The 21,313-nt window shown below is 50.6% G+C and overlaps 2 protein-coding genes across 4 annotated transcripts in view; one reads left to right on the forward strand and one right to left on the reverse strand.

Moving 5' to 3' along the window:
- Nucleotides 1–21,313, forward strand: part of MAP1LC3A (microtubule associated protein 1 light chain 3 alpha) — a 52,411-nt gene that overhangs the window by 25,092 nt on the left and 6,006 nt on the right. The window lies entirely within an intron of this gene.
- L3MBTL1 (L3MBTL histone methyl-lysine binding protein 1) lies at nucleotides 2,021–20,201 on the reverse strand. 2 transcript variants are annotated; one of them, XM_068700950.1, is made up of 21 exons: nucleotides 20,066–20,201; nucleotides 19,093–19,316; nucleotides 18,132–18,276; nucleotides 17,840–17,978; nucleotides 17,042–17,165; nucleotides 16,322–16,409; nucleotides 14,109–14,200; nucleotides 13,409–13,513; nucleotides 12,363–12,498; nucleotides 11,718–11,809; nucleotides 10,523–10,674; nucleotides 9,315–9,391; nucleotides 8,804–8,889; nucleotides 8,112–8,222; nucleotides 7,705–7,819; nucleotides 7,351–7,450; nucleotides 6,127–6,324; nucleotides 5,744–5,790; nucleotides 4,618–4,775; nucleotides 3,707–3,769; nucleotides 2,021–2,767 (listed from the first exon to the last, which is right to left on the reverse strand). In XM_068700950.1, the coding sequence occupies exons 1-21, from the start codon at nucleotides 20,199–20,201 to the stop codon at nucleotides 2,633–2,635; spliced, it is 2,523 nt and encodes an 840-aa protein (XP_068557051.1). In that variant the 3' UTR covers nucleotides 2,021–2,632. The 2 variants fall into 2 exon arrangements, with proteins under 2 accessions (XP_068557051.1, XP_068557050.1); XM_068700949.1 differs by having other exon boundaries at nucleotides 11,718–11,818.

Raw genomic sequence — 21,313 nt, forward strand, 5'->3', positions numbered from 1 at the left:
TCCGGTTTGGGGCTGCTTGCTTAGAGTGAGGTCAGAAGAGCCCAAGTGAGGCATTATGCCATTGGCATAGCTTCCTGCTGATGCTGAAGGCTCCACAGTACAGAGCACACACCACCTGTTTGCCTGCTGCCCAGGCAGAGCATGGCTCAACCACATGCAACAGAGCAAGAGCTGATGGCATTGGTTGTGCCTGGTCTTGAAAGCTTTATGGCTCCTCTTCCCCCTCAGCAGGGATCTTCTGAACTCACCACTACCTCTGCTTCCCAGGGCAGCCCTGTGAGAAACAAGGCGCTCCATCATTCACACTGGTTTCAGATCTGACACTCCTCTCCTAGCACCCAGTGACAGTGCTTAGTCCCTTCTCCAGCAGGAGGAATGGCTTTGCCGGGGAAGGGAGTAGATGAGAACAGGATGTTCATAAGTTGTTTCCTTACAAGCCCAATAACCACATCCTATGCAAGAGTAACGAGCCAAGCAGGAACCATTCCAGATCACACCTGAAGATGTCTCAGCAGGGCTTGCATGAAGAGTCCAACAGCTGAAGGTCCTAGGCCTGCTCCTCCTCGCCCCTAGCACACGGTGGCCTAGGAAGACACCCCCCATTAGCTGAAGAGACCACCTTCAGGACCATTTTCTGTGAATCAAAGGTGACTAGGAGTAACTGTGAGACCCAGTTTTTCTTTCCTACTCACCCTCTCTCCACAGCTGGCCACACCACAATGCTTGAAAAGGTGAAAGAAAGTGAAAAGGGAAAGGAGAGGGAGAGCTAACTCAAACCCAAGCATTGACAAAATAAATACATGGACTAGTTTCAAGTCCTGCATAAAGAGCAAGCAGCAGACTTTTCAAGAGCAGGTCAAATGTGACCCCAAATATTCAGTAACGAAGAGTCAAAATGCTACATTTCCATGGGAATCCTAGAACAGATTGACCCACGTGTAACAGTGGCTTCCAAGGCAGTTCTGCTCCAAGAGACATTGCTAGGGCACTTACCAAGACCCTTAATCTCTGTCTTTGGACACTGGAAAAGAGGAAAAAATGTTTTGCTATGGCATGTCATTCTTGGGAATGAGAAAGAAGTGGATGTGGGACTTGGATAACATCACTATACACTACAGAGAGCCCTCCAGCACTGCACTGCCACACCACTGCTCCAGCAGCACCCACAGGATAACAAAGTACAGTAAGTGCAGTGTGGGTGCTACAGGGCTCATCCCTGGTACCTGGGAACACACGGAATGTCTGACTGTGCCAGGAATCTCCTCCACTGCAAGGGAGAGTTACGTGGGCATTTCCAAAGTGCTTGCACCCTTGTTGGAAAGGTGCCATGTTACTAAAAGGACGGACAGAAGGATGGACGGACGGAGACAAGGAAGGAAAAAGAGTTAGCTGCTGGCTTTCTTTTGGTTTGAAGAGAAGGAATCTATAAGACAGCAGAGGACTCTGCTCTTCACACAGGAAAGCCTGGGGGCCTCTCAAGGGCAAAAATGGGGGAGAAGGCAGCTTGACAGGATCAAGTCAATCAAGTGTTAGGTCAGAGGTTGGACTCGATGATCTTGAGGTCTCTTCTAACCTAGAAATTCTGTGATTCTGTGAAGTCAGGAATGCTTTAGGAACCAAGCCCTGATTCGGCTTACAGATACTTTTTGCCCTTGGCAGTGGTCTCAGCTCTAGGAAGGGCCTTGCTCCTAATCACAGAATCACAGAATGGCTCGGGTTGGAAGGGACCTTTAAAGATCATCTAACTCCATACCCCCTGCCATAGGCAGGGATGCCACCCACGAGATCAGGTTCACCAAGTCCCCAAGTGGGCCAAAGCAGGCCTGCCTCTCCTTCACAGAGGATTTTTTAATTGCTGCAGGAGGGAACAAATTAACCAAACATTGTTTCTCCCAGAGCCACATTGTCGAAGACAGCCTGAAGTGCAAGTGGAAATGGAGCTTGTTCTGCATCCACCCAGCCCTGACCCCATGGATTTGCTGCATTACAGTAAAGAGGAACAAAACACAGATGCTGTTCATGGGCAGAACTGCAGCCAGGAAACACTGCTCCCAGTGGGGGAAAGATGGGCCGCTGGTTCCCAGTGTGGTGAAGGGGCAAAGCAAAGTTATCATCTAGTCTCAAGTCACAAGATTTCAGATAGGAAAAGGCAAAGTGAGCAGAAGCTCCTTGGGAGCATCCAAGTCCTCTGAGAGGAACACACTGAGAAAAAAAATATCTCACCACTCTCTCATCTCTCTCTCTCTCTTAAGCCACCCTTATCTCAGTGGCTTAAGCTGTGGTGTGTGCCCAGCTGCTACAACCTCCACACTGCTCCGCCATCCCTGAACACACCCGAATACGTGCAGTCATAGCAGGACATTGGGGCAGCATTCGCACAGAGGCAGGCTAATCCCACATCCACCTGCTGCCTGTGTATCCACCCCCAAGGCTTGTGGTCAGCCTGTACCCAGCACTGGAGCAGAGAGGCAGCGTGGAGAGAGAGTGAGGGAGAGGACGGGAGATGGACCGGTGGGAGAGCATAGATGCTGCAGGACACGACAAGCTGCGGGCGGTCGGGGGAATCTCTGTCCTGGCCAGACAGTTTGGCAGCACCAGTGCTGAAGGACGGTCCCAGCGGGGCCAAGAAAAGTCATTTTAAGGTGTCATCAGCGTTCTTGAACATGAGGATGGCATTGTAGATCTTGAGTGCTGGGCCCAGCTTAACACTCATAATCTTGACGATGTCAGTCTGAGTCAGCAAGAGGAATGCTTCGCCATCAATCATCTGGAGTGGAGAGCAGGGACAGAGGCATTCACCAACAATCCAGACTGTGATCTCCCAGAGACAGACAGCGCAGTTATTTTCTGGGAACATGCACATCTACATTCACAACCCTTGGTGAGCTGCCACAGCAGCACTCCTGTTCACAGGGAGCAAGGCAGAGGCCACCCACGGTGCTCCCACACTGCCCCAGATAAGCCAGAACTCATGCACCCGGAATCGGGGCAGGGATAGGGAAAGGCCCATCCAGGGGCTGGCCCAGGCTTTGGGAACAGGACAGCCAACAGGCAAGCCACTCCAGGCAAACACCAAGGCATTCCCTGCTCCAGGCCCCAGCATGGATAGAGGCTGCCCCCAGCTTGGCTTTGCATGCTGAGCACCCTTAAAGCACAGGGGCCCTTTATTAACAGGCTAGGACATTTGCTGTACCCAGCATGTCTGTGATCAGCCTTCCCTAGGTGTATAGCACATGCTAGAAGCTGTTCCCTTTGTGTGTCTGTCCACAGAGGGGTCTAAAAATCATGAACCTCTTTGATGGACAGCAGCGTTGCCAAACTGATGTGTTGGTGAGAGAATGCAGGAGGGGAAAGATGCATGGATGTGGATTAAGCAGTTTCCCTCAGGAGGCAATGATGCTACCGAGACTGCAGCACCATGCTCCCTACTACCCCATCGCAGCCTCCTCAGAGGGTTCATCCCTCACCCATGCAGCACAGAACATGGTAGCAGGAGTTACAGGTCAGAATCTCCCTCCTGTTACCCTCTGCACAGGCAGACAGCTACACACTGGAATGCAGCATGGGAATCGCTGCCAGGTGGGGGACATGCTCTAATCATCTAGTGGCAGAGCTGCTGAAGGAAACAGCACTGGCCAGTTCTTCCCTCCCCTGTTGGCAAACAGCTGTCATTGGCTGCCTGCACTCATGCTCCAGCCCTTCTCACCTCATCCTTGAAGAGTTTGGCTTGGTCCTCACAACCTGTCAGAGTCTGAACAAAGCTAAAAACCTGGAATAAACAGAGAGAAATGTCAAGATGGAAGCAATGTTTCTGGCTGCAGACACCCTACAAGCCCGCATCCTCATTTCCACAGAAGCATTTTTGGCTCCTGCAAGGTAACATGTACCTGTTAGGGCAAAGTGCTGCAGTTGCAGCACTTTCCCATGCCTAGAGATCGCTCTTGGACCAAGGCATGGGTGTCAGCTTTCTCCAGCCCCAGTGTAGCAAACGTTACAGCCGTTTTATCTCCAGTAAGCCATCTTTAGCACAGCAAGATGATTCCAGCAGAGGGGCTGGATGCACACAGAAGGTTAAAATGGAAGTTAGGCAGGGCTGTCTGCTGGGGCTGCCTCTCCAATGCCAGAGGTCAGTTACACAGGCCTCAAGAACAGCTGTTACAGATGCCAAAGAAAGCGAATGAAGGTGACAAGAAAGAATCAGATGTAAAGATTTCTTCAGAGGAGACACAGGAAAGTGACTCCTTATTTGCAGTCTACAGTTTTGCATTGTTGCTGTTTTACTTAGAAAAGATGAAACTGACTTCTTTGTAAAACTGCATGATGCTAAACGAAGAGACTGCTGTTTACTTTCACCTGCCTGCCCTGCTAATGTCACATTGAAGTCAAGCTAGAATCTGGTAGTTGATCATGTACTCCCAGCAGCTGCCTTAAGGGCAGGTGACTGTCAGCTGTCCACACTGTATGACACAAGGGGCACTGTCTTGATAGCCTAGGGAAGAGGCCACTAAAGCCCTTCTGTGCCTGGTACACGTACCATGGCACTGCATAGCCATCTGGAGTGCTCCCAGTCATGCCAGTGGTTTAGAAACCAGCACGCAACCTCCAAAACTGCCTTACCTCATCGATGGTCCACTTGGCCACTGTGGTTGCTGTGATGCCAGCCACCCCTGGCAGGAGTTTGCAATGCTGTTCCCAGCAGAGTGACAGAGAGCGGTCAGGATGGGCAGACAGGGCAGACATGAAGAGCGACTGGTGCATATTGTCTGAAGAAATAGCTGGCAATAAAAATGCAAGGTGTGACAAAAGGAAAAGTAATGAGAACATCCCATCCCATTCTACAAGCCTTGGAGAGGACTGTTCAGGGACAGGCCTGGGGCTAGGAGCAGATGGTCTCACGGGTCTAAGTTATCAAGAGCTAGTGGTTGTCCCTTGAATTAACAGGAGAGTAATGCATCAAAGGCTTCAGTTTGGTGGGATTGCGGATGGTAAGGGAAGAAGTTCAGCAACAACAAGCTTGACTTTGCCTTGTTCTCACCACTTTCACTCTGTTTTCTGTACTGTACTAAATTTCCAAGCTAAATTTCACACCAGAATGCCATCCCTTATCATTCAGACAATTTCAGGTTTTTAACAAAGCTATAAGCCCTTGTCTCTGCTCCAGTGAACCAATGACAACTTCCAAGAGATCTTAATTCAATCCCAGTACTAGGGTAAACACCAGGCTAGCCCATGGTAAAGCTGATACTGGCTAGAAGAAGTAACTTTCCACCTGAGAGCCATTTACCGTCTTACGTTGATCATCAGAACTAAATACCAAACAAGTACTGTTGTTCATCAACGGTTTCTGTACTGTAGCAGTAATGTGGCACCTCACACTGAGGTTCTGGGGTACAGCATCCATAGGATGAAGGCACAGGTCTGGATAAGACAAAGTGCCGAGAAAAATGCACTGCCACAGAGAGAGGGTCCTAATTCCCTATCCTATAGCACTCAAAGATTCACAGATATAAATCAAGAGAAGTGACAAGGTACCCAGCAGAACTCTGGTAAGAGGCATGGACATCCCTTCTCAGATGGTTGGCTTTGAAATCATGAGCTCTACACAGCCCCTCAGCTTTGTGCTGACCTCTGCAAGGTCTGACTGAGTGAGCCAAGGAGAGACCTGCCTCTGCTAGCCACCACCTTGTCTCCCCTAGTCTCACTTTTGCTCTGAGAAGACACAGTGGCAGAGGAACACACTTACTTTGGAAGTCTTCCTGCTGGATCTTCCGGTACTTTGGAGGTCGCCCTCTAAAGAGACAGGAAAACTGATTTCCATCTGGGTTGGGACTGGCCCAAGTGCCCTTCTCCACACTGCACAGAGCAATGCCTTGGCAGTAGGAGTAAGGATTACCTCTCAGACTCTGGTAAAAAGGGTTGACAGCCAGTAACACAAAATGTGTTACAAAAAATGAGGAGAGGTGCCTGAGGTGACCCAAGAGAGCTGCAATAACAAATGCCAGCTGTCTACAAGCATGCTGCCCCACAGGCAAGGAGCCTCTCCAGTTCAGCCATCCATCCTAGGGATGCCAAGTGTAGCACAGGTGCCCCGCACTGCTGCACAGGGCTTGCCAGGCGTGGCCCTACCTCCCGTGGTGCCGGGATTTCTTCCGCTGAGGGAAGCCCATCAGGTTCCTCTTGCGAGCTGAGGCCTCAGTGTCAGACAAGTCTGCCTTGAGTCTGCCCTGGTTCTTCTCTGCCAGTGGGCACCCTGAGAGGCAGTAGTGGGCTGTGAATCTTCCAGTCACATGTCCTGACCCATCACAGCCTGGTGTGGGGCACTTCCTAGGGAGCAGACAGGGAGGCAAGAGTGGGCATGGGGCAGGGCAGGGGTGAAGCCACCTGGTGGTAGGGCCACACTTCCACCCTCAGCCGCAGGAAGCCATAGTCCAGGCCGTACAGACAAGTGTAGTACAGACTTGCTGAACAAATTCCCTAGTCTAGGGTGCGATGTGCACTGGCTCACAGGGAGGGCAAACCTAGCTCCTCCAGGTACAAACACCTGTCCTAACATCTCTGCTGCCATCACAGCCACCCTGTACAAGTCACCAGAATGCTGATCAAGTAGGTCAATGGGGTTTATAAGATTTTCCATCCTCCCTTCCTTGCCCCCACAGGCATCCAGACTAGCCTCAGAGTAAGGACGAAGCATGTGTTATGACTGTGGACAGTAGAGAAACCCTCAGGAGCCAGATCTGCCTCTCTAATCCTCAAGTACTCTCTGCTGTAGTCACTCCCCTGCTCTGATGCCAGCCTGCCATGCTGGGATCAGCATTACATCAGTCCCAATTTCCCCTGAAAAGGGTCATGCAAGCAACTGACAAAGCCCTGAGGGATATGCAACATCCCCTCTCAGTACTTCCCAGCTTACAACCTCACAGAGAAAGGGTATCCATGAGGGCTGGGAGGAATATCATCCTCAAAGCCATGTTCATCCATCAATGTTCATCCATCCATGAACAGTGTCTTAAAAGTATGTAGGGGCTGTCCCCTACAAGGCCTATATGACCCCTTGGCAGATGGGCATGAAAAATGTCCCCAGGAGCTATAGGGGAACACAGGGCATGCACAGGTGGGGATGCACCAGTTAGTCAGTAGTTCCCCTGGTAGCAGGCTCCTGACTGTTTCACAGGCTTGGCCCGGAGAAAGCAAGAGCTGGCTCCAAGCTGGAGGCAGAGCCAAGCATGGGCTGGGTGCAGGGGCTGGTTGCTGACAGTTGCAGGGGTGCGTGGGTGCAGGGGAGCAGAGGAAGGCCCAGGCACAGGGCTGGCATGGGAGCCCTGCCCCTCTGAGCTGAGTTGGGGAGCTCACCTGTGGTGAAAGCTGTATTTGGAGCTCTTGGTATGAGGCATGTTCTTGCAGCCCAGGGTTGGGCAGCCCCCATGGGAAGAGGAGGCTGGTTCCTTTGGCCCTAGACCAGAAGGAGAACAGGGAACACACTGTTGTGGCCATAACCCCAGGCAGAGCCAGGGCTCTGGGCTCCCTGCCTGTGCCACACAGGAAGGATTTTCCCAACCCTGCAGTAATAGCCCTTCCTCCCTGCCCACCCTTGGCTAGCACCACGACTGCACCCTCCCTTTTCTGCATATGGACAGGTGATGGTGACAGTGGGGATCTGGCACGCTTGGGCCCTTGTATGAGGGGATGCCCAGGCCCAGAACTTACTAAGAGGAGGCTGCAGTGGGTGCCCAGTTTTTGAGCACCAGCCTATGGGGTGGATGTCCGGATGATCTGCATCAATCCAGAAATCATACACATGGCTCCAGCCGTCAAAATGGATCTGGGGAGATAAGTAGAGAGGTCACCCTTCAAACTTCAGGGCACCTCTCTGAGGAGCTCTGGAGCCTTCCAAGCTGACAGCAAGAAGCAGAGCAAAGCTGAACTGCAACACAAGACTGCTCCGCTCCTGGAACCAGGCACTGGGACCTGCCATCTTACACACTGCGTGCTTCCACAGACCTCTATACAAATTGCCATTGTAGCTGGCAGTGGGTGGGGAAGGCCAGGAGCAAGCCAGCACAGTGCCTGGACACAGGCACTTGAGACTCAGACATCGAATCTCCAGAACCCACCTTTATCCTATGATCTTCCACATCCTCCACACTAGCCACTCGGATGAAGGAAGGAGTTCTTCTGTCCACTGCCTCCAGCTTCATATTGACCAGGAAGCCATGGGGTGGGCGCTGGGACAAAGAAAAGCCCAGGTCAGCAGGTTCCATGCTCCAGGTTCACGTGACTCTCAGAGGCTGATTTGGTTTCCCAGTAGCAAATCTGTTCCTAAAGCCTAGCTCCTAGCCCTGTCCCTTGTTCTGTCCAGGTAAGAGCCACTCATGGTGAACACCAGGAGAGAGTGAGGACAGCCCTCTGTGATCTGAGCTGTGTTTTTAACAAGATGGGAAATCTTTGCCCCAGGGAAGAAGGCCTTCAAGAGACACATTTGGGGCATTTATAGCACAGCTGCACTTGGCTGGATACATCTGCTGTTGCAGCAATTGGAGACAACTATCGAGCAACCTCAAATGATTTCCTACCACAGAGCTTCTGTCTAGCAAGGGTGATGGTCATATTTCCCATTTTTCTCAGTTTTGAACTATTTGCCCAGGATAGCTCTGACTTCTGAACTTAGACTGTATATCCAGATCCCAGGCCCCTGTGGCAGGAGAATACTAAATATCATTTTACTTTTCATAAAAGTGAAGACCTGACAATGGAGAAAACCTGAATTCCTGCCCAGGCACAATAGAGCAGACAATGTGGTACTCACCACTTTAAATGCCCAAGCTGGAACAGCAGATGCTCCAGTTTCTTTTAAGTACTTTTCCCAGATGAAGTTGTCAGGGTCAGGATAATCTAGAAAGGGGAAGATGTAGAAGGTGAGACACAAACTAGAAGACATCAAGTATCCCAGAATGTACTACTGCCTCAAAGGACCAACCAAGCCTGTGTCAGGCATGTGGGAATCTGAGAGACATTGAGATGTGCTACTATTTCCTCGTGGACCATAAAACCCAGGATGAAGGAAAGCAGAAACATTTGGGCCTGCATATATAGCTTGTCTCTTCCTGCCCTCTCCTTGTGGCCTGACACAAACACCATGCTGTACCTGAACACATGTACAAGAACCTCAGCTGTGACTTTGCTGAAGGAAACTGCCCGGGCCTGCAGGCAAGCACAGACCACAGGGTTTGAGCCCCCAGGCACTCTGTCCCACCCTAGAAGGCCCATCTCTGAGATGATGCACCAGTGAAGTCTGCATTCCCCAGCCATCAGCTCACCTTGAGGAGGTGTGAGGGGTTTGCCATGCTCCTGACACCATCCGACCGGGTGGATGTATGGACTGCTTGGGTCACACCTAGAAGACATATCTGAACTCTTATACAGGACTGAAATACCTGGCTCACCACTGCCAGACCGTGCAGGCTTCCAGGGTCCTGAGCAGGCCAGCCAGCAGCACAGCCAAGACCTACACCACCAGCAAAAGCCCCTGCAGAAACGAAGGCTTTGTACAGCACCCTTACCACTGAATGACCCAGGCCCTAGCAGAGGGCTATTGTGGGAGTACACAAGCTCACTGAAGCAGGACACAAATGCACCCTGGGTGCAAGCCCTGCATCAGAGCTACCCAGAGAAAGCAATCCCATGGGGGGGGAGATATGCCATGCCTTTCAGAGGTCAGAGCAGTTGGATCTGGGCAACCTGGGAGGCTCACACCCTGGTCACAGCTTCAAGTACACCACAGAACACTCGAGGACATAGCATTCAGCAGACATTGCTTGTGCCCCACACCAGTGAGCAAGGAGCAGTCACAGACAGAAACTGCTGCAGCCTCACATCTCCTTGTACTGCAAAGTTAGAGAGAATATCAGATAGCTTCAGCCACAAAGCAGGAAGCAGAACTGTTCTCACCCCTTCTTGTGCTACTTGACCTTAATTGGCCTCAACTGGGACACCTCCCCACTCACACACACCAAGTCAAACAATTACCCATCCATCAGCCCATGGCTTGTGATCAGGCCTGTCTTATCCCCGTGTTAACCAGAAGACCATGGCAATGGCCCAGAAGGTGACACTGGATAGGTGAAATTTGTACCCCAGCATAGGTGGGTAACCCCCTGCCTCACAGTCTCATAATGTTCTCAAGTTGTGCCAGGAGAGGTTTAGATTGAATATTAAGAATTTCTTCATGGAGAAGGGGTTTAGAGGGCATTCGAACAGGCTGCCCAGTTAAGTCATGGAGTCCCCATCCCAGGACGTGGTTTAGTGACAGGGCTAGGTAGGTCAGGTTGATGGGTGAACTTGATGATCTTAAAGGTCTTTTCCAAACTACATGATTCTATGATTCTAACTAGGTCACTGGTAGCCTGTCAGCAGCAGCATGCTTGTGGTATCAACATATGCTTTCTAGAGCACCTCATCACTCTTGCTGAAGCAGCAGCATGGTGTCTCCCTGGCACTGGAACCCCAGAAGCCTCTGTGCACTTACCAGTAGTCGTAAGTATCATCCCAGTTGTCAAAGTGCACCAAAAAGCGATTGTCCACCACATCAGTCACTGTGGCAACACAGATCAGGGAAGGATTCATGCGGTCCACAGCCTCAAGCTTCATGCCCACCTCAAAGCCTGGAGGAGCCTCGTGCTGGGAGGAGAGAGGGGCAGGTTTCTTTCACAACCTAGATTGCAGCGCACTTGTTACTGCTTACCTTGCCCACTGCAAAAGGGCACGTGCCCCAAACCAGATCTCTGGCTTCCAGGAAGGCCCAGGACCACCCAGGGTCCCAGAAGAGCAGTGCCCTCCTGGGCACACAAGAAAACAGGCAGAGGGTAAGTAACTCAGCCTGGTGATAAAAATAAAGAGGAAAAAGGTCTTCAGACCCCCAGGATCTCCTATAAACAAAGAGAAAAGCAGCCTCCAACTTACACTGATTCAGATTTAGCATTACATTTGTAGTCATGCTCCCCCAGTGGTAGCAGTTACTAATGCCCTAGGCTTTGCAGGAAGAGGTGGGACAGTGCCCTGCATCCTACCTTACCTTTAATACTTGGATCCAAAACCTGTGCAAAACACTATCATGCATGCTAGTGGGATTGTTGCAGCAAATATATCCCCACCTTCCAAGGAACCCATTGGTCAAGGAGGAGGATTTAGACACAGTAAATAACTTGAACAGACTGATTTATCAGGAGGCTGTTTCCTCTGCAGCTGACAAAGAAACCATCAGGATTTTGCATTCCACTGTACTCTCACTTCCCTTACCCAGGCTGCCATATGAAAAAAAGGTAGAGACAGAGATAATGAAGACAGAAAACAGTGGCAAAATAATTATACTTATGGAACATTAACTGTTTTTGTTTTGGTTTTCTTTGGCAAAATAATTGTTGAGAGTAATGGCTCTCATTGGCCCAAACCAATACCTTTGTGACAGATGTAACTGTCCATGAGATTGACCTAGATGAAACAGCGAATCAGATCAGTTCCAATTCTGGGCACACCAAACTAGTGTCCAAGTTACAGATCCTCAGCAGCAAAGCATGCCACATCTCGATAAGCAATGCAAGCAGTGCACTCTCCTGGCCCTCTGCACTGTGGGTTTGAGAAGTGTGGGGTGGACAGAGAAAAGCCCAGCACTCGGTCAGAGGGGAACCTGAAGGTTCTGGCAGGAACGAGAAGCTGCCACTCACGGTATTTCGGATCACGAAGAGTTGCTTAGGAGCTGCTTGAGACTTTGTTATCTTCAGGTAGTTTGTCCAGCTGAATTCTTCCTCCTTATAACCTAAAACCCCTCATGAAGAGAAATGAGAGCAGCAAGTTCACAGGGAGACAGAAAGAAGGCCATGTGGCTGAGCTCAGCCATACTAATACATCCAGCCCTCACCCTGCCAAGTGTGCCCAGCTGAAGGTGGATGGGGTTTTGAACAGCCCTTGATTGCCCACAGCCCATGGTTTAAGGCAATAGATGATTTCTAATTGCTATGAAATGTTAGTAATGGAGTGGACAAACAGAGCTTAGCTCCTCCCCGGAGAGCACTGGTCCTACCTGCCCCAGGGTGCACCATACCCAGGTCAGGGCAGCACAGCCACCAGGCTCCGGCCTGGCACTGGGACATCCAGGGTAATGGGGTTTTGACCCAGAATGGGAATGAGCAGAGAAGTTTAGTCATGATAGGTACCTGAAGAGGTGTCATGGGGCAACCCCCAGCATAGTATCATCCCTCTTGGTACCCATGGAGCCACCCTGTCCCCATTTCTGACTCTTTGACTGGGGACCTATTATTCACCCCCCTCCTTCAACACGGCCTGCTGACTGAGACTCTCCAACTCCTTACCTTTTGGAGGCTGGAGTTTATGTCCTGTCTCCTCAAACCAGCCTGCAGGGTGGATGTCAGGGGAGTCAGCATTCAGCCAGAAATCATGACACTCAGAGTAGCCATCAAAGTGGAGGCGCATCCGGTAACCACACACCTACCCACAGGGAGAGCAGGAGAAGGAAAGGACCATGGAAACCTACTGCTGTCTCTCGTTGGGTGTGCCACACACCACTCCTCCCACACACCATTTCAGCATAGCACTTAAGAAAGCTAAGCACTTAAGAGCCACAATCAAATGCCAATGCACAAATCAGGAGGCACATGCCAGTCCCAAGACGTGTCTGACATGAAGCAAGGCAAGTGCAAGGCCTCCACAAGCCATCTCTAAGCAGAAGGGTTCAGGCTGGTACTTAAGATTCCATGGTGGGTCACTTTTGTATTCACTGCATCTGATGGATCCAGCATGTGCAAAGATTCTCTTTTCTGCACCTGGGAAGGTGCTCACACAGAGGTTTTGGCTAAACACCATGTTGATTTTGTGAAATCTCTAGCAACAAGAACATTGGCTCATCTCCCTAGCTGCCTATGGGCCCGTGGAGCATTGCAACGCAAGGCTGTTTTGGGGGCATGCCATGAGGCCACATGGAGAGCCCTGGAGACAGAGGGCCTCCATGGACACAAGAAAGGGCAATGAGGCACCTTCACATCTTTCATCTCCAGGGCTCAGACCTGTCTGATTGGCATCAACTCAAAAGTAAAACACTGTTGCCATCACCACCATTTCTTCCCCCATTGCTCTGCTGTGTCAGGGTGGTGGAGAGATTAATGAGGCTGGGGTATGGCAGCTGCTCCACTCTACTGTCTCCTGCCCATACAAACTAGAAGGAAACATGACTGAGGTGCTGGAGTGCCAGCTCATCTCATGTGGTGCTGGCAGCAGCATGCAGGCGAGGGCCCTCCACCAGCAGTCCCAAGGGACTGCCTCTGCTGTAGAGCCTCCTGCTGGGCAGGCATGAGGAGCCTGTGGAGGGACTGGGGGATGGAGGAAACCAAAAGCGCCTTACCTCAGCCACTGTCAGGATAAAGTACATGGATGGGTGTTGTGGGTCGATTCCCTCCAGCTTCATCCCCACTTTAAAGCCATTCTTGTGCTGGGAAGCTACTTGGTACTGGAAACAAAAATTAAGCTACAGTGTAAAAAAATGACAGATGTACATGAGTCTAGAACCATCAAGCTACGGGAGCTGCTGGGCCCAGGAGACTGTGAGCAACAGGTTATGTTGTCAGCTAAATTGAAGTTCCTTTTACACAGAAAAACACCTTCTTCCACCTCCTTGCAGATTTGTGTCTTGCTGCTGGCAGGGCAGGGTGTCCCAGGGCTGACAGGGAGTGGGGTACAGGGCTTGGGCTCTTCTTGCACCCTGGGGAGCAGGGGTGCAGCACCCAGCATGGCCTCAGGAGAGCCCAGGTCTGGACTTCAGGAAGGACTGGAAGGGATCCACCAACCTGCCAGAACCACAGGCAGACCATGGGGTGCTTGGGATGGGGGACAGCAACCTGATGGGGAGTGGGACTTGGGGCAAATCAAAACTGGAGGCTGACTGGTCACCTTCAGGTGAAGATGGGTGTGCTTGCTTATCCCTCAAAGCCCCACAAAACAGGGAAGCAAGGAAGAGAGGAGAAAGAGGAGGGATGGGAAAAAAAAAAGGGGGAAAGAAAAGAGAAGACCAAAGAGGGGAAAAAGACAGGAAAAACCCAACTCACATCCTGGAAGAGATCTAAAGGGGCAGCGACAGCTTTCTGCTCCTCCAGGTACGACGCCCAAGACCAGCCTTCTTTCTTCTCCTCGCTGGCACCTGAGCGCAGCACAAACGCACACACAAGAGGCGCTGCTGAGGGTCCGCTCCAGCCTCAGTCCCTGCCTGCCTCGGGGCAGGTGAGCGCGTGGGTCCTGCTGAGGCCACATCCCGCTCTCACACACAGTCCTGCATCCCTGCAGAGCCGAGCACTGTCCTACCAGAGCCCCTTCTCCAACAAACCTAGCCAGCTGTCCAAAAATGGACAGAGACAACAGTTCTCTCTCTCTCACAGGTCTCTGTGACCAAAATGTCTTTCGTCACTGTACAAAACTCTAGGAAGGCATGCAAGGCCCCTGAAGAACAAGCCATCTTGTGCAAAACCATCAGGATACCTCTGCAACCAGTTCTCCAGCCAGTACATCCAAAATGGCCACAGAGCTGACAGATTTGGGACAGCCAGCACAATTCATCTAGAGGTCTGGGAATACAAGGAGCTCCCAGACATCAAACCAGCAGCAGGTTCACCTCCCACTTCCACTCCGGAGGCACCAGCTCTGCTATCCTCTGCTCTGAGACATTCAGCTGAGTCTCCCTCAGCATACCAGGACCACTTTGATGCCGTAGAGATGCATTTATCCTTATAACACTCATTTAAAGAAGACAGCATTGTCTCTTTGTAGGCGGGGAGGTGACCCTTCATGCTGTCAACCCTTTGAGCAAGTCCACAAACACCTTGTCCGAGGCACAGAAGATACAACCCAAGTTTCTTGCCCTCTATCTATTTTTTCTCCCTGCTTCAAAGCACCTGAACGGACTCCAGGAGTGCAGTCCTTAGTCCAGCACTAAGTAATTCACATTTGCAGGTCAGCCTTGGCAGACTGTCTTCTGTAGGACAGGCCAGAAATGCAGGAAAAAGACAGACCTATTCCTTCCTCCCTTGGGCTTAGAGGCAGTGGAGACAGAATAAGTGGGAACTTGCAGACAAAATTGAAGAAGAGCTTCGATGAGCAAGGTTACTAACACAGATATTTCATTTAATTATTAAGACAAATACCCTTATTACTGTTTATGACAGAAAAAAAGCAGCAAAATATGTTCAGGAAATCCCTAAGTACAAATTCTATGCTTCTGGGGAACGATGAATACAACCAGAGACAGTGTACACCTACTCTGTTGCATGGAAGTATCCAGGTGTGTAGTTTGTCTACTGATGTACTTCTAAAATAGGAGAAAATAAAATGTTGAAAGTAACAAGGTTCAGCACTGCTTACTTGTAAGCAGCAGGGAAGATTACATGTTCAGAGCTCATACTGTAGAGAAAAGGACCTGGTAAGCAAATATGACCCCTCTTTTCAATAACTCATAGTAAAATCAGGGAAGTATGGAGGGGAGTATGAAGCTGGAACAGTTTCATTATAAAATGACTTTATCTATGACCTTTCACTACTCAAAGAAAAAAAAATCCATAAATGTTTACTTCCAGTACTTTTTCAAGTTTTCCTTTTTCATCCCCATCACACTCTAGGGAAAAAAAAAAAAAAGCAACACTGCATCTTTCAGCTTGTCTAACTTCCCTCAGTGCTAACAGCTCTGTATTTGAGTTTTCCTCTGATTTGGTCCAGGAATAGATCCCTGTGAGATGAGACAACCCCAGATCACTCAGTTCCAGAGGCACCAGACCTACAAGAGCAGCTCCCAAACTTGTGAGCTCCTGATCACAAGAGAGAAGTTCCCTGTGAGACCATCCAAAGGGAAAGCCCAACACGGCACAGAGTCACATTACTGCTCAGGACAGCACCTCTCAGAGCACAGCATCCACAAGGGAGGGTAGATTCCCAAAGGGAAGGACCAGAAAGCACTCTACAGTACGGCACAGCTCCTGAAGAAGACAGCTGTAGCTGTAAGGGTGCGCCTGTCCCATGAGGAGAAAAAGAAGAAAGGAGAGAAAGGGAAAGAGACAGAGAGAGCAGGATCAAGCAAGCAGAGAAGTTTAAAAGCCTTCGGGAATATGTACCAGCGTATGGAACTGAGTGCTTGACTCTGCTGCAGCACCACAATGAAGGCCCAGCCCCACAGGACCACAGCAGAACCCCTCAGCCTCTGCCACACAGCTCCACTCCCAGCCACGCAGATGTGCCAGAAGATCGCTCACCCCACCGCCACCTGGCCCCTCCGTACCGTGCTGGCTCCCATTCCATGTGTCAGCCTCTGGATTGCTGATGGCAGAGTCTCCCACAGAGTTCTTCGTCTCTTCCTGCTTTTCCTCCTAGACACAAGGGCAGAAAAAAGTGCTGGAGATCTGGAGCAGAGGTTTGTGCAACATGTTGTACACTCATGCCAGCACCAAGGGCCATAATGGGCCTCCAACAACGTCTAAGATTTGACTGGTACTTGGCCCAGAAATGGGAAGCTAACAGGATCTGATGATGGGAACCCGATGGGGAAATATTGGTACCGTGTGGTAGCAATCACACTTGGTATGGATCAGCTACAGTCCGGGCTGGCAAGGAGAGCTTCTTTGCCTTGTCAGAGTCGCTCCCCCTTCCCCAGGACATATATCACACATATAGGTAGGTGCTCTCTTCAACACTTACTTTTGAGTGGCTTAGACTCAAGAGAGTAGCTGAGAGCATTCAGTACCTACAGCCCAATCAGGATGTGTTCAACACTGCACAATCTGAGGTACTCAGCAGCCAAATGTCTAGAAGCTATGATGCTCCACACATTCAAGTATTTTGGGCATTAACAGCTTCTGGCTACCCCTTCAACATAGAGCTGACATGGCACTGAAAAGCACCAATGAGAGCTACACATATCAACAGGGCGTACAAAGGTGGCCCAGGAGCCACTCTTGACATTGGCATGGGCATATATATGCTCTTCCTGCTCACTTCGTACCATTTGCTCAGATTCATATTCTTCCTCTGAAGGGCTCTGGTAGTCCTTCCTCTTTCTTTTCTTAACAGGCTTGAGGATTTCAGTGGTGTTGGTGCTGCTGGCAGAGTTTTCCACAATGACAGACCTGTGCAGAGGAAGGAAAAGTAAACCACTGTGGCACGATACGTGGCAGTGACTGGCATGTTGCTAAGGGAGTCATTGCTGGAGAATCACTGTCATCCCACTTCCTACTCACATACCTCCCATCCCTCCTGACTAATGTACACACTCCTCCTAGTGATAAAGTTGGCAAGAGGCTAGAACCAGGATACAAACAAGAACCACCCTCATGCACTGTGTCAGAAACCTGAACTAAGCAATGCATCAAAAGTGATCTGGTTTTGTAGCAGGGCTCTAACCTACCTCAGTCAAACAGATGTTAGAAAACAAGTCCTGGGAGCCACATGTCAGTAAGCAGAGGGGCTGGAAATGCCCTTGTGACCCACACTTCCCATTGCTGCCCACAGCAGCAGCCTCCCATAGCAGTCTTGCCCCACAGACACGCACAATTTGTGAGGCCACGAACTGGGCATGAGAAAACCTGTCTTCTTGCACCTCCTGTTGCCTCCTGGAACAAGTTTTCATCTACCCCACATTGTACCTAGGGTACCCTGCCTACAGGAAAGAGGGAAACAAGTGAAGTCCCCATCATGTGCCAGAGACAGATGCACTTGCATCTCTTGCTGGAGCATACAGACCAGGGAAGAAGGGCAGATGGATGGATTTGGCTCTGCACGGAGCAAACTCCCCTTCCTTTACCTTTCTTTGAACTGCTGGTGACAGTGCTCACTGCAGAATCCCCTGCCTTCCCGGACTCCATCTGACACGTGTCTCCGGCCACATGTGTCACAGTGGCACATGCTTTCTGGTGTTGGCAGCTTGGGCTGTTCTGACACATCTGAGTTGGAGAGAAGAGGAGTAGTGAGGACCAGGGAGCAGCAAAGAAAGGAGAGCAGAAAGCAAGAAATATTTGCCTTGCTTATGTCCTAAGCCAGACAGCACCTACAGAGTGATGTTACCCACACCAGAAGTACCACAGTGGTGCCCTTACCCTGAGCAGGAGTAGGATTGTCCCTGCTAGTTGGTGCCACCTCTGAGTCCCCATCTTTCTCTGTGTGGCCCTCCTTTATAGCTTCCAATGGAGGCATCTTATCAGCACTCACCACCTTCAGTGTCCCATACTCATTTATTTGAAACTATGACATTGAACCAAAAAAACAGAAGGAAAAATGTTAACAATGAGGATAGAAACATAACTTGAAAGCTAGTTGGTGTATGGGAATTCTGAGAATGACAGGGACATGGTTTGGTGATTAGTGTATCCAGAAAGAGGACATCTCTTCCAGTGATGGGGGTGAGCACAGCTCTGAAGTCAACTGTGCTGCTGCTCCTGCAGATGAGCCTGCCAGGCTGGTGCACTGCAGGACAATACATGGCTCAAGGAGGGAAAGAACACAGGAGCAGCTCTAGTCCTAGCCCTCCTCTGCCTTGTCTGCACTTGGGTGCAATCAGCACCAGTTGATAGCACTAATCAGGCAAGCATGACGTGGTGCTCTGGGGCTGAATAAAAGCTGAGAAGTCCATCCACTTTGTGCAAGCTCCTTCATGCTACTCAGTAGCCTCAGCACACTTACAGGTAGGTACCTGCTGTCTGATGAGTGCCAGGCTGCTGTTTCCAGGATGACTGCAGGAGTTGGTTGAGAGCCAACACCACAGCACAGCTTGGAAAGCAAAAATGCCCTGCCCAGCAAGTAGGGGCATCCTTCTGCCTCCCCACACAGGGCAGGTCTGCTGCAGCCCCACACACACCGTGCACGTGCTCTTCACTAAGCTCACAACACAGTGCAAGGTTCCTGTAGGGATGGGGCACAAGCAGCCTTGCAGAATGGTAACAGCTGAGGGATTCTCCAGCTGGGCCACAGGTACTTCCAGGACCCCACATCACATTCCAGTGGTCCCAGCCTGGCACAGGGGGGAGGAGGGCAAGTGTAGTGGCCCATTGTTACACTTACCCGCAGGTTACTTCCAGGCAAAGTGGCCACCCCATCCTTCCACTCCAGCACACGGACTGCGTTGCAGGTCTGTACCCCGCTGATCTGGGGGATGACAGTAGCTGTGATGGGTTCACTCCCTGCTCCCCTCTCTGGCCTCTCAGCCCCTGTGCTTCTCTGTGGCTCCCTCGGGAATCGCTGGATTTCTAAGGTGCTTGCAGGAAGGTTGATGGTAGCGGCATTTGCTTAAAAGGGGAAAAAAAGAAACAATCAACCAGAGACATACATGGAACACTTCATTGATGCAAACAAGTCTTAAAAGAACCACAGTGGCCTTAGACAGCACAAAATGACAGAGAGGACATAATCTTCCTGCCAAGGGCTCAGTATTGTGGTCTAAAGTACTCATAAGCAGGCAGCAGGACCCAACAGGATCTATAGCCAGGGATGGATGGTACTAGGAGGCTGCATCCACACTATCCACTTTCAGGGGTTCTTACTTCAGCCTAACCTCATCCTGTACCCATGACCAGAATGCTACCACCTGCTGTGGCAGGATTGTGCCAGTGAGCTCCCAGATTGCACAATGAATGCACTATATAATCCAGGGCCTTTCCACAGTGGGAACTGAGACATCAGGAGCAGGAACAACTGGGAGATTTGCTTTTAATGCACACCCCTAATCTCACCGAATGCACATCCTCTTGAAAGATGCTGGTCAGCTGGGCTAGACAGAGCAGTCATCCAGGCACACTGCACTGCACTGGCACAGAACCCTAGAGACCAGGGCTTCAGTTCAAAAGTTAAGAGATTTTGATCAGCCACAAACTATTCCAGTGATGTGGGATAGCCACAGAGAATCTCTAAGACAGTAACAGCAACACAGCTTTGCCTCCCAAGGCTTGCATGCACAGACATACAAGAAGTGTGAGAGGTATCAATGTGTAGTGAGAAAGCTGAGGAACTACCTGTTAGACAGAACAATCCCACATACCTGGTATGATGAAGGCAGTCGTTGGCAGGTGAGTGCTCTGCACAGTGCTCTCAGTGGTAACCACATGGACACTGACCTCCCCAGCAGCATTCCCCTTTGTGCTTCTCACAACCTCCATCTCTGCTCTGCTGTCCATCACCTTGTGTGGGCACAGACCAAGACACTGGAAGCCAGCAAGAAAAATCAAGTTGGTAGTACGAACACAAGGAAGTGAGAAAGAGACAGTGGAGGATGGTCCCTCCCTTTCCACCATCTCCCAGCAGACATCCCTGTAAGATGTATTAAAGGTCAATTGAACCCATGAGAATAGAGAATGAAAGCCACAGCTGGTACCAACATGACTTAGTAAAATGTTGTGAGATCACAGCACAGAGCCTGCAGACACCAAAGGGTTTTTTTTACCTGGGACCACCATAAGATGGTATGAGCACAGCAGGTCCACCACAAGCAAGGGTTGCTCCTGGCTCCACTCTGGTCCTATACCTCTCAGATGCAGCCTGTGACTGAGATTTGGCAAACCCTACCCTGGAAAAGAAAGAGGTCCCTGAAGTTCATCTTTCAGTTCTTCATCTGTGCAGTGACTCTTGATTTTCTTCTAACTGGCTATGAGAGAGAATTTCACAAACAACATGGCTTAATCGGGAGGAAGGCATGAAGTTCATTGGATGCAACCGAATTTCTCACAGATCAGCGATGTTTAACCTGTTTAGCTGTGAATTTCAAGGAGTAGGCAAGAGGGGATCTGAGAACCCTGAGAGCACTGCTGTGCCTTACTGGCCCTGACCAGGCTCTGCTGGGACCCCCACCAATGGGCCCAGAAGCCCCTTTTCAACACAGCCTCTGCCCATGCCACACTTTAGCAGTGCTGGTATCCAGCCCTGCTGATCTGGAGCATGGCTTGACTTCAGCTCTGTATGGCAGTCATGGGACCTGGCCTGCAGATGGGTCTCCTGGTTATCTCGCACCGTGCCTTGTAATCTGGGTTCTCACCTGGATTTGGCTACAATGCTGGGTCCCTACTCCCTTTCCTGGGTAAAAGAGGCCAGGCCCCAGCCAGCAGGCACTGTTCTGCCAACCACCTCACCCATGTCCTGGGGCAGCAGCTGGCCCCGCTGTGCCCTGGAGGACAGGACAGGATCCATACACGAGTGTCTCCAGACCAGGCTCTGTCTGCAAAGGGGGGACAAGAACAGCGTTATAACCCAGTGGCCAGAGGGCATCAGCAAGGGAGGGCTTTCAGTGCTGCTC

Source organism: Anas acuta, chromosome 16 (assembly GCF_963932015.1).
Source record: "Anas acuta chromosome 16, bAnaAcu1.1, whole genome shotgun sequence".
NCBI classification, from domain to species: domain Eukaryota; kingdom Metazoa; phylum Chordata; class Aves; order Anseriformes; family Anatidae; genus Anas; species Anas acuta.